Source organism: Camelus bactrianus, chromosome 1 (genome assembly GCF_048773025.1).
Source record: "Camelus bactrianus isolate YW-2024 breed Bactrian camel chromosome 1, ASM4877302v1, whole genome shotgun sequence".
NCBI classification, from domain to species: domain Eukaryota; kingdom Metazoa; phylum Chordata; class Mammalia; order Artiodactyla; family Camelidae; genus Camelus; species Camelus bactrianus.
The window spans coordinates 39,488,726-39,502,769 of NC_133539.1; the positions used below are offsets into that span (position 1 = coordinate 39,488,726).

The 14,044-nt window shown below is 34.6% G+C and overlaps 1 protein-coding gene across 1 annotated transcript; it reads left to right on the plus strand.

Moving 5' to 3' along the window:
* Positions 1 to 290: 290 nt before the first annotated feature.
* LOC105077931 (olfactory receptor 5K1) lies at positions 291 to 2,890 on the plus strand. Its single transcript, XM_010966423.3, has one exon. The coding sequence runs from the start codon at positions 1,544 to 1,546 to the stop codon at positions 2,510 to 2,512; it is 969 nt and encodes a 322-aa protein (XP_010964725.1). The 5' UTR covers positions 291 to 1,543; the 3' UTR covers positions 2,513 to 2,890.
* The last annotated feature ends 11,154 nt before the right edge of the window (positions 2,891 to 14,044 follow it).

The window sequence follows — 14,044 nt, forward strand, 5'->3', positions numbered from 1 at the left end:
ATCATTTTATGTCAATCTTTGTCTGAGATTTTAAATATTTCTTTCTGCTAGATTCATGGTTACTTGTCACAGGTCTGAACATTTAAGACTTTCCTTAATCTATTATCAAATTATTTTCCAGTGATTGCACCCATTTATACTTTTACCAGGAATGCAAATAGGTTTCCACTGTACTGTATGTTAGATAACACTATATAGTATCGCTTTAAAAATCTTGTTATTTTGATAGGCAAAATAAATATGCCCTCATAACTTTCAAATTATGCTTCTCTGATTAGTAATGAGGTCAAACATTTTTAATGTGTTAAAATTGTATTTCTTTTGAGGTTTTTCTGTTTCTGTCCTTTATCCATTTTCTACTGATTATTCCTACTGATTTGTAGAAGCTCCTTATGGAATAAAATCACAGAAATGGTATAATATTTATTGCAATAATTTCCCTATTTGTGTCTGACGTTTGATGTTACTCATGATGTTTTTGACAGATAGTTATATAGTTGAATTTATCAATTGTTTAACCCTTAGGAATGCTTTAATTTCTTTTAACAGCATTTAAATTTCTTTAGATTTCTTTATGCACATGTGCACATGGGCAACTTTATGTTGCATGCATAAGTGATATAATAAGGCCATAAAGGCCATGAAAATAGTTTGTAAAATCTTTTATAGTAGAAAAATATACGTAACATAAAATTTATCATTTTAGTTATATTTAAGCATACACATTTCAGGAGCATTAAGTAAATTTATATTGTTGTAGCACCATCATCACAATCCAACTCTAGAACTTTTTGATCTTCCCAAACACAAACTCCGTACCCACTAAACAACAACTCCCCATTTCTTCCCTCCCCTAAAAACTGCTATTCTACTTTCTGTATGTGTTTGACTACTTTGTTCATGTTAAGTGGAATCACAGAATATTTGTCCTTTTGCATCTAGTTTATTTCACTTAGCATAATGTCATAAAATTTCATCCATATTTGAACATACGTCAGAATTTCACTTTAAGACTGAATAATATTCCATATTCTGTCTATACCACATTTTGTTCATTCATTCATCCAGTTGAGGTGTTTCCACCTTTGGTTATCCTGAATAATGCTTCTATGAACATGGGTATGAAAATAGTCTTTCAAACAACCTTGTTAATGTGAACAGATGCAGTCATTGAAATTGTTTGCAAACACTGAAACCAATTGCTAACACCGAAATTATGGGTCAGTTTTCCCTAATCCATACAGAGAAGTTTTTTGCACTGATTTTTCCTCTCAAGACCTGAAAAGCCATCCTTGTGAATCTAATCTGATGTCTTTCTTGAAAAGATTCTGGGAAAATGTTAAGCAACTAGCTTAAAAGTTAACAGCTCCAGGAGATTGATACTCCCCAGAAACGAGCATGCACCAAAATCCATGTGAGTTGTGAAAGCATTATGGAAGATGCTCTTTGTCCTTCTGAGTCAGAGAGAGCTCAGTAGTTGAACTGGGCATATTATAAACTACCTCATTTCTCTACAATTTTTTTCTCAACAGAGGAGTCAGGAATGGCTAAAGAAAATCATACCACAAAAAATGAGTTTATACTCACAGGATTTACAGACCATCCAGAGCTGAAGACCATGCTGTTTCTGGTGTTCTTTGCCACCTACCTGATCACCATGGTGGGGAATCTTAGCCTGGTGATACTGATTTCAAAAGAGCATCGTCTTCACACACCAATGTACATCTTTCTGGGCAACCTTGCTCTTGTGGACTCTTGCTGTGCCTGTGCCATTACTCCTAAGATGTTAGCAAATTTCTTTTCTGAAAACAGAATGATTTCCCTCTATGAATGCATGGCACAATTTTATTTTCTTTGCAGTGTTGAAACTGCAGACTGCTTTCTCCTGGCAGCAATGGCCTATGATCGCTATGTGGCCATATGTAACCCACTGCAGTACCACACAATGATGTCAAAGAAACTCTGCATTCAGATGACCACAGGGGCCTACACAGCTGGAAACCTGCACTCCACGATCCATGTAGGACTTTTATTTAGGTTAGCTTTCTGTGGATCTAATCACATCAACCACTCTTATTGTGATATTCTCCCTTTATACAGACTCTCCTGTGTTGACCCGTATGTCAACGAACTGGTACTATTTATCTTTTCAGGCTCAATTCAAGTCTTCACAATTGGTAGTGTCTTAATATCTTATCTCCACATTCTCTTTACCATTTTCAAAATGAAATCCAAACAGGGAAGGGTCAAAGCCTTTTCTACCTGTGCATCTCACTTTTTGTCTGTTTCATTATTCTATGGATCTCTTTTCTTCATGTACATTAGACCAAATTTGCTTGAAGAAGGGGATAAAGATATACCAGCTGCTATTCTGTTTACAGAAGTAGTTCCCTTACTAAATCCTTTCATTTATAGCCTAAGAAATAAGGAAGTAATAACTGTCTTGAGAAAAATTTTGAAGGAAAAAAAATCTCAAAAGAATTTGAAACAAATGACCCCTACTGTAGCTTAATGACTTTAATGCAAAAAAAAAAAAAAAAAAAAAAAAAAAAAACTTCCAAGTGAAATTACACAGAGAAAAAGGCACAAATTGTATGTAAAATATTAAAATATGCCAAAATATAATCAACTTAAACAGCAATATGTAAAGTAGAAAATACACAGGAAGGAGTAAACTGTGCTAAATCTTAATTCAAAATAACAAAAATCAAAACCAAACTTTGAATTCATTCAAGAAACAGTACAGTAGGTTGTCAAGGTCATGGATTGTGTCAGAATCAGGGATTATCAGCACACAAAAGATAAACAACAATTATATCTCAATAAAACTGGAAAAAAATATAATTTGTCAGGCTGAGAAAAAAAGGAAGAGAAACAACAAAACTAGCAGTTACAAATATAAAGGATAAATCTATTAAAAATTAATAGCTAGCCTACATTAATAGATTGGAGCATGAGCACTCCAGTTAAGCTCAAAGGGTTTAAGGGTATGTGAACCTTCAACCAATGAAATCACTTACAATCATGAGTGACAAAACTGAGGCAAGTAAATTTTGAGGAGTCACTTTTAATAGCATTTTGAGGGAGATTGTAGGTAGAATAGAGGTAGTGAGGAAATAAAAGCATCAAATAAAAATGAGTAGTATATTTCCAAGTTCCTATGGAGTTGAATAATTAAAGATGGAACATCAATTTTCGAGAGTAGTTATCTTCACAGACATTTATTTATGCTCATATGTACATGCATAAAAATGTCATGACACAAAGTTCCAGCCAAGCAGTAAAACCTCATTTAGGATTTGAAGAGGTGATTGTCAGTGAGCTAGGGAAAACTCTATCCACCTTTTCAAGAGGTTAGGAAGGGGTTCAAAAATGGGGACACTATTATATTATATGTAGAGGTGAAGAAAAGTATGCTTGTTGAGCTATGGATAGAACTTACTTAAAACATTTTTTTTCTTTTCATTATTGCAAAACCTGAAGTTGTGGGATGTAGGTAGTACTGCATGATCTTAATGTGACATATTCAAAGAATTACTTTCAACATAGATCTGAGAGCCTGCTATTGTGGAAACACTACTCTAGGGGGTGGGATATACCGTTACCAATATCGGGTCTTCCAGCTTCTTAAATAATAGAACATTGCCATGATTTTAATGACTAACTTCTAGATCAAGAAGGATCCCTATCAAGTAAAATAAAAATTCCCCCTTCCACTTCTCTTGATGTTCTGGGGTCACATCTAAATTCCCAGAAGGCAATTGTCAGGTTGCAACTATGGTCCAGTCCACTCAAGGCTGACCTCACATGGAAAGTCAACATGTTGAGTCTGTTTAGAAAATGTAGTAGGAATGCGGATACAGTATTTCCAATTCCTTAATTCATGAGTACAAAATTATAACCACTTAGTTTATCTTATGACCTTCAAAAAAAATCTAATCCAGCTCATTCTATATATTCAGACATTTCAAGATTTTAAATGGAGACATTTCAAGATATCCTAGGTTGTTTCAAATTCAAATCCCATGATTTAGGATTGGCTCAACCCTACCTCCATTCTTTCTTGGTTGCATCTAAATGCAGAAGTATTTGCCTGATAAGACATTAAAGACAGGTGTCATGTTACAGATGGAGCTTTGTCCATGCTGCAGTCTTCTAAGATGTTTGGTCCTTTTGGACCTTCTGATTATCTCTTCGGGCCACCATCAGTTTTGGTTTCTGCATTCATGTCTAGTCCCCAGGCTACACATGAAAGCATTTCAGCAAAAGCACCTAGTTGAAGGAAAAGTTCAAGGGCTCCATTTTTGTACTTCTGATGACTTGCTGTACCAGTATGACACAGGGTTTTGAAGGTTTTCATGGGTCCCTCTGGAAGGTCCCTTTTGCCCATAAATCTCCAAATTCTATGGGCATTTGATTGTCTCCCCATCTCATGCCCAGGACAACCTTGGGAATTTAAGCCACAGACCCCCATCTTAGAAAATACAAATTATTCCCCTCTGACTTTTCTTTTTCCCCCTCAATTCACTGAATCTTTATTTCTAGGGTATATCTAGCTATTACATCATTACAAATGCTTCCAAAAATCTACTTTTACAGAATACATTTTCATTTTGGAACAGTCCTCAAAAGTGAGGCTTTCTCAAATTATTCTCTCTAGGTTTTCAAAGGTACGTTTAGGGGGAAAAAAAGAATGTGAGATTGACATTGCTGTGCTCTGGTCTCCTTCTCTTACAGCAATCAATCTGACTTCACAAGCTGCTATCTAAAGTGGCAGGAATGATCATTGGGCAAAATAGAATTATAGACAGACTTCATCTAAGTGTTGCCTATTATAGAGAGAAAAATCCCATAAAATGAATCCTTTTATAATCTTGACCAATATTTCATAGTAAGCAGAGAAAAAAGAGATTTATTTAGGACTTCACTTTGAAAAACAAAGCAAACTTACAGAAATACTTTATCTCATATTTAACCAAAATTTAGTTATAATCATAAATGTGTACTAATTTTACAAAGAATGAATCAAGTGTCAAGTGTTTTTCTCGGTATTATTTTCCAAAAGAATAAAGAATGCTAACTAGATATAATCTTAACTTTTCAATTCAGGGAATAATAGTAATGAATGATAATAATGGAGCAAATTAGTAGCATACCCAAAGGACCCTCAACCAAGGGTCCCTCATAGTTCTTATTGTACAAATTCTTAGCTAATGAATCTGTTGTCGTTTTTCTCATTTATTATTCACTTTTCAGTTGTTCTAACTTTACTAGGCCCACTTGTCAATGGGATTTCACATTTCCTTCAGGCAGTTCCCCAACACCACTTTTATTAACTTTATGAAGCCTACTGCATCTTTCTCAAAATCATTTCACACTGAGTTTGAATAATGCTACCACAATCAGAAAATCGGTGAGCAAGTAAGATGTCAGTACAATGGATGAAGGTAGTAGTCTTAAGCGGGGAGGGATGTTTAAGGGGAAATTAATTCTATAAGTGGTTAGTTCACTCAAGAATATTTGTATGTCATGACAATTCTTACTTCCCTAAGAAAGCTTTGTCACTTCTGGGACATGAAGATTGATCCCATGATAATGAGAACCTCTGTGTTGCTTCATCAGCTTATATCAAAATTTTACCTCATTATATAAACAAAGATTAATGTTTCGACTAATCTGTAGATTTTTTAATGCCAGAAATACTTTCTTTTTACATTTTAATTATTGAGCTCTTACTAAACCCTCATAAACTATCTCTGTTACCAGGATGAACTGTGAAGTATCTGAGTATCCAGAGTTTGGTGGACTGAAAAGTATTTATTATACCTCTGTGAATGCCATTTACCTCCCCTTTACAGATCATTCTTCTTTAGGATCACATTACTCCTCATTTCCAGTTCCCCACAAATTGCTCTGAAGTTGGCTTTGCTTGCTGGTGCAAATCTGCTATATCAGTGAACCAATTCACCACATGGTTTCCAGTATCGGCTCATAACTGATATACCACGGATCTTGTAGTTAATGGATAAACAACTTTCAAAACTTTAGAAAACTGAATTTTAAAGATAATTTTAAAAATACATGCAACAATTTTCTTTATGACTCTATAATGACAAAGATAATATGTTCTAAAATATTTCTTCTGGGACTACTTAGTGGTTAACTATTCAGACTCTTAAAAACCAAACATCTCTTGGACGTTAAAAGGATAATAAAGGAATATTATAAATAACTCTGTGTCTATAAATTTGCTAACCTAGATGAAATGGACCAATTTCTTGAAAGACACATATTGTGCCAAAACTCACACAAAATTAATAGATAATATGAATATGCTTATATCTATTAAAGAAATTGAATTATTAACTAATAACTTCAAAAACAAAAAGCACTGGGCCCAGATAGGTTCAAGTGATAAATTCTACAAAATACTTAAGGAAGAAATTATACCAATTTCCTACAATCTCTTTCCAAAGATGGAAGCAAAGGGAATACTTTCTAACTCATCTATAAAGCCAGCATTACTCCAATACCAAAACCAGACAGAGACATCACAGGAAAACAAGAGTTAATATCTTTCATAAACACAGAAGCAAAAATTCTCTACAAAATATTAGCAAGGTGAATCTAACAATATATAAAAAGATTATACACCATGACCAAGTGGGATTTATCCCATGTGTGAAATGCTGGCTCAATACTAAAAAAACAATGGAATCTATTACATTAATTGGCTAAAGGAAAAAAATTACATAATCACATGACTAATGCGTAAAGAACTTTTGACAAAACTGAACACCCACTCATACAGAAACTCTCAGTAAACCAAGAATGGAGGAAAACTTCCTCAACTGCATAAATAATATCTATGTAAAATCTACAGTTAACTTCAAATCTACTGGTAAGAAACTTGAAGCTTGCCCACTAAGATCAGGAACAAAGAAGGAAGCAAAGAAAATCACAGCTTTTCAACATTGTAATGGAAGTGTTAGTTAATGCAATGAAACAAGGAAAGAAAATAAAAAGGATATGGATTGAGAAGAAAGAAATAAAACTGTTCACAGATGACATGATTGTCTATGTAGAAAAAATGAAAGAATCAACAAAAAAACTCTTGGAACTAATAGGCAATTATAGAAAAGTTTCAGGATACAAGGTTATACAAAAGTACATTTAAAAGCATTGCTTTCCTATATAATAGCATGGACAAGTGGAATTTGAAATTAAAAAACATAGTACCATTTACATTAGCATCCATAAAAATGAAATGCTTAGGTATAAATATAACAAGGTATATATAAGATCTAAATGAAGAAAATTATCAAACTTTGATAAAAGAAACCAAAGAAGAATAAAATCAACAGAGAGATTTTCTATGTTTATGGGTAGAAAGGCTCAATATTGTAAAGATGCCCCAACTTGATCTACAGATTCAGTGCAATCTCAATCAAAATCCAGGCAAGTTATTTCGTGAATATTGACAAACTAATTCTAAAGTTTATGTGGCGAGGCAAAAGACCCAGAATAGCTGACACAATATTTAAGGAGAACAAAGTTGGAGAACTGACACTACCTAACTTCAAGACATACAATAGAGCTACAGCAATCAAGACAGTGTGGCATTGGCACAAGAATAGATGAATAGATCAATGGATAGAAGAGAGACCAGAAATAGACTCACATTTATATAATCATAAGATCTTTGACAAAGGAGCAAAAGCAATGCAATGAAGCCAACATAGTCATTTCAACAAACGGTGCTGGAACAACTCAACACATGTACGTGCAAAAATAATGATAATAAGTCTAACAGACCTTACACCCTTCACAAAAATTAACTTAAAATGTATCACAGACTTAAAGGGAAAAATTCAGTATTAAGAAATTCCTAGAAGATAACAGAGGAGAAAAACTAGATTACTTTTGGATATACAACAACTTTTTAGATATAACACCGAAGGCATATTCATAGGAGAAAAAATTGATAAGCTGGACTTCATTAAAATTAAAATTTTCTGCTTGCAAAAGACATTACAAGACAAGAGAATGAAAAGACAAGCCCACAGATCGGGAGAAAATATTTGCATAAGACACATCTGATAAAGTACTGTTTTCCAAAATATATTAAGAACTCTTAAAACTCAACAATAAGAAAACAACCTAGCAGATTAAAAACTAGGCCAAAGATCTTAGCAGCTATCTCTACCAAGAAGATGTATAGATGGTAAATAAACATATGAAGAGGTTCTCGGCATCTTATGCCATCAATAAAAATGAAAATTAAAACGAGACACCATTATACATCTAGTAGAATGGCCAAAATCTAGAATAACACCACCACCAAATGCTGGCAAAGATGTGGACCAACAGGAATTCCCATTCTAGATGGAAATGCAAAATGGTATAGCCACTGTGGAAGAGAGTTTGGCAGTTTCTTACAAAACTAACGATATTCTTATCATATCATCCAGCAATTACATTCCTTGGTATTTACCCAAAGGAGTTGAAAACATATGCCCACCCAAAACCTGCATATGTTTATAGTAGCTTTATTCATAATTGTCATAACTTGAAAGCAACCAAGTTGTCCTTCAGCAGTTGAATGGATAAACTGTGGTATGTTTAAAATGAAATATTATTCAGAAATGAGCTATCAAGCCATGAAAAGGCATGAGGGAAACTGTTATGCATTTTACTAAGTGAAAAAAGCCAATCTGACAAGGCTATATACTGTGTGATTCTAAATTTATAACATTCTGGAAAAGGCAAAAAAACTATGGAGACAGTAAAAAGATCAGTGGTTTTCAGAGACTGGGGAGAAAGAAGGGTGAATAAGGGGAACACAGAAGATTATTAGGACAGTGGCAATACTCTGTATGATACTGCAGTGGTGGATACTTGTCATCATAAATTTGTCCAAGCTAATAAAACATACAACACCAAAAGTGAACCATAGTATAAACTATGGACTTTGGGTGATAACGATGCATCAACAAATATATTAAATGTACCACTCTGGTGGGGATGTTTATAATGGAGGAGGCTATGCATATGTGGAAACAAGGGGTATAAGGGAAATCTCTGTACCCTCTTCTCAACTTTGCTGTGAAACTAAAGCTGTTCTAATAAATAAAGTCTATTAAACATGAGGAAAAAAATCAAACATACAGTCTGTAGCTCACACAAGAATCTTCTCATCTCAGCTCTGCCTAACCAAGCGCTTTGTGGTTTAGCAGTTACTAGCAAAGATCAGTCTCTTTTTATTCCTTCAAAGTCTCCATTTGTTTTCTGCTACTTTTTTGCCGTCTATACTCATTACAATGCTGAGCTGAAAAAGTTCAGATTTTTATGATACAAATTCTCCTGTGGCTTCTTCTCATCTTCTCTGTAGAATAACAAGTAAATGACAATTCCAATTTTCACCTAAAACTGACTGTAAAATAGAGCTTGTTTTTCTGTTTCCCTATTTCCTACTTGTCTCTAGTTGAATAAAACCAGAAGGTTTTTTCTTTCATTTTGTTTTTTTCCAGATGCACAAGACCTGTCCTTCCACTTAGCCAAACTATTTTTGAGGCTTATAGTATGTGAAGCACAAAAGTAGATCCTGAGTGAAAATAAAAAGACCCAGTTATCAACTTGAAAAAATAGAACTTGTTCTCAAGAAGCAAAGATATTTTAGGTTAACCCTTGTAAAATCTTTTTGTAGGACAAAAACTGGTAGAATACTGACAATTTCATGGTTCATTTTAATATATATTCACAAATACTTCCAATAGTTGCATGACCATCAGGCATCTTCTCTTATACTCAGAATCTCATTAAAATCTCAGTTTGTCATACCATACGTAGACTGGCCCTCAGTCCTTGCCCACCATCTCAGCAGGTACTTCATGCAAGTGTGACCTTCTGACTCTCACAGTTTTCTTTAGAGGGGCCCAAATCCACTACAAGGGACCAGATCAGGAATGAAAAACATATTCTCCCCCTCATGCTAAAGTCACTTCTCTCAAAACAATAGTCACAGATTAGATTTCCAGAGAAACAGTCTGTGGGATGGAGTTTAGAGTGCAGGACATTTTTTAGAGGATGCCCTTGGGGTCAACTCTTGTGGAATAAAGAGGTGAAAAGGGTTTGACAAGGGGAGAGACTCAGTACAATACAGACCCCTGACAGTGTGGTCCAATCCCACCAATGCCCTGGAGCTAAAAGGGCTCCAGAGTTCTCTTGAGAAAACAGAATAGGAAAAAAAAAAAAAAAAGAAAGAAAGAAAGAAAAAAGAAAACTGAAGAAAGGCACAAATCAGGTAACAAAAGAAAATTTTAAAAAATAATAATTCATGTCATCAAATAAATTAAAAAGATATGACATCCAAAGTACAAGAACAGAAGCTATTTAAAAGACATTCAACCTTTTGTATACATTCAGAATGAATTTTGTATTCTGAATGAATACAAAACGATCATGAAAAATTTAAATTACAATAGCAGACATTTTAAAAGTCAATTTAAGTTAAAGCTGGCCTAATATTTTAGAAAGTAGAACAAAAAGATTTAAAACTAAAGAAGAAAAGAAAAGCAGTTTATATTCAGGAGATCCAACATTCAAAGAATAGGAGTTATCATTATCCTATCAAATAACAGGAGAAAAACTATTAAAGAAATAATTCCTTCTTGGGAAATATTTATGTATTAATAAATACAAGAGAAATTCCCAGGGTAATTATAAAGTGAAACCTCAAGACAAAAGAAAATGATGATTAAAACTGGATTAGAGTGACAGAGTGTTCCAGAGAGGTGTTTCAATTTAAATATTTAATGTTCCTGTTGGTCATTCTGATGTCCTCTTTAGAAAAACAAAAATGCCTAGGTAGCTCTTCTGTTCATTTTAAAATCAGACTGTTTGTTTTTTTGTTATTAAGTTGCATGAGTTCTTTACATATTTTAGATATTAACCCTTTATTGGATATATGGGTTGCAAAAATGTTTTCCCATTCTGTAGGTTGTCCTTTCATTTTGTTAATTATTTCTTTTGTGTGCAGAAGCTTTTGAAAAGATGCTCAACAGCACTAATCATCAGGGAAATGCAAATCAAAACCACAATGAGCTATCATCTCACACCTGTTAGAATGGCCATCATCAAGAACACAAAAGACAACAGGTGCTGGCATGCATGATGTGAAAAGGGAATCCTTTTATACTATTGGAAATATAAATCCTTCCAACCACTGTGGAAGACAATATGGAAGCTCCTCAAAAAATTAGAAAAAGATCTACCAATTCAGCAATTTCACTTCTGTGTATATACCCAAAGGGAATGAAAACAGGATTTTGATGAGGTATTTGTGCTGCAATGCAATGTTTATTGCAGCATTATTCACAAAAGCCAAGATAGGGAAATAATTCAAATGCCCATCAATGGATGAATGGATAAAAAAGATATGGTACACATACACAATAGGATATTATTCAGTCAGAAGAAAGGAGGATATCCTGCCATTTGCAACAAAAGAAATGGACCTTGAGCACGTTATGCTAAATAAGTCGGATAGAGAGACAAATACTGCATGATTTCACTTATATGTAGTATCTAAAAAAGTCAATCCTGTAAAAAATGGAGAGTAAAATGACAGTTACTAGGGGATTGGCATGGCAGCTGGGGGGCAGCGATTCTAATTAAGGGTACAAACTTGTAACAAGCAGAGATCTAACGCACATAGAGACCTAACGCACAGTATATTGAATATAGACAATAATATTGTAGTATAATTATGTAATGTGATAAATACTGTTACAATGGCAATCATTTAAAAATACATAGATGTATTGAAGTAATACACTCTACATATTAAACATTTGACAATGTTACATATCAAATTTATTAATAAAAATAAATAAATAAAAAAATAAATATTTATACTTCCAGATAATTTTGGATCAAAATGGTAGAAAAAAGGCCTTATCAATCTATGGGGAAATTTTTTGAATAAGAAAAAAAGTGACATCATGGTACATTTCATGTCATAGCTATAAGCAAAAAATACATATTCATATAAATAGAAACAATGACTATTGATTTAACCAAAGCAGTGATTTAACTTTTCGAGAGGGTAAGGGGAGTGAAAGAGCATTCTTTGAGGAGGGGTGTGGTATAGTGAGAGAGCTCTCTGTTCCTCTCTAGAAACATCTGTACCTGAGAAACTATGAAAGTATAAGCACATGGCTTATAAGTGTAAGAGCGAACCCAGAAAAAAAGTTAGGAGGGTTGAAAATGGCTGAGGGTTGGAAAGGCAGAAACTGAGGTGAAGGTATAGATGTTATTTTTCATTTTAAGCCATTTAAAATGATCTGAGTTTCCAAAATTCTGTATACAAATCACTTTGATAAAAGTAAAAGATAAATTCTAAAATGCTGGTAACATTATCTTAAGCTTGAACCTTTTGCTTCTTTCCACTTCCAATGCTTATGATAGAAAATTAAATTAGCATTTTTGAGGAAAGCTATGTTAGTTTCAAACATTTGAAATTTCAAGCTTCTTTTGGTCTCTGCATTCATCAAAAATGACAGAAACTCCTTGAGAAAAGTGTATTATTACAAGAAGGGGTAAGAGAATATGCACCATAAGTACTAAAGCAGGACCTAAAGAAAAGGTGTGTAATAACTGCTGCATACAAGGAATGAGAGAATTGTTGGCAAAAGATGAAAAATGAGACTTTAGGCAATGAGAAATGGTAAGACTTTGAAAAATGCCAGAGCTGGCCTGATCCAGCCACTGGTCCTAAGATATTTGCAACTGTAGGTTATACTGGGCCCCTGTGTGAACAAAACTTATTAACTATCTCACCACAACTTATACTCAGTTATTCATCATTGTATGGCTCCAAAACTTAAAACAACAATCACTATGTTATTATCTCCCATGGTTTGGAGGGTTGATTGTGCTCACATAGGCAAATTCTTACTCAGTACATGTCATGTAGTTGCAGTCACTTGGTGGCTGGGGCTGGACTCATCTCAAAGGCTTCTTCACTTGCATGACTGGCCATAGATGCTGGCTGTCAGATGGAATCTAAGCCAACATGTGGCCTCTCCTTGTGATCTGGTGTTAAGGGTTGAATTGTGCCCCCTAAAAGGATATTTGTAGTATCCCAGAATGTGGATATATTTGGAAATAGGATCTTAACAGAAGTAATCAAGTTAGAATGAGGTTATTAGAGTGAGCCCTAATCCAATATGACCAGTGCTCTTTATAAAAAAGGGACACAGGGACAGACGTGCAGAGGGAAGACAATGTAGAGAGATGGGGAGAATGCCATGTGATGATGGAGAATTGGAGGGACACATCTAAGCCAAGGAACATCAAGGAGTGCTAGAAAACCAGGAGACGGGAAGAGGCAAAGAATGATTCTTTTGTACAGGTTTCAGAGGGAGTGTTGCTCTGCCAACACCTTGATTTCAAACTTCTAGCCTCCAGATCTGTGAGATGATACATTTCTGTTGTTTTAAGCTACCCTTCTGAAGTACTTTGCTATGGCAGTCCCAGGAAACAAATACCTGGGTTTCCTTACAGCATGGCTACTGGGTTCCAAGAATGTACCAAGAAGTGCATGACACTTTGAAGGCCCAGTTTTAGAAGTCACATAAATGCACTTCTGCCTTACTTCAACCTTTGAGGCAGTCACTACATTTTACTCACATTTAAGGAGAGGGAACATAGACCCCTTGATGGGAAGAATCAACATCACACTATAAGACGAGCATGTGGAATGAGATATACTGAGTTGTGATGGCCAGCACATCTTACACAATTTACAAGAGTTTAGGAAGAATTGAGAAAGATGTTAGGGCAGGACTGAGGGTACATCAAGGGCTGGGTTTGAAGGGAGAATGTTAAAGACGGCTTAACTCACTTACTCTTCGTAAAACTTGTTTTTCCCTGGATAAATGTAAGATGGCTGTTGTGAAACAAAAAGCAAAGCAGTGAACTCCTCGGAAGTCCCCTAACTCCCAGGCCCCCAATAAGCCAAACTACTATGAGATCGGTACAC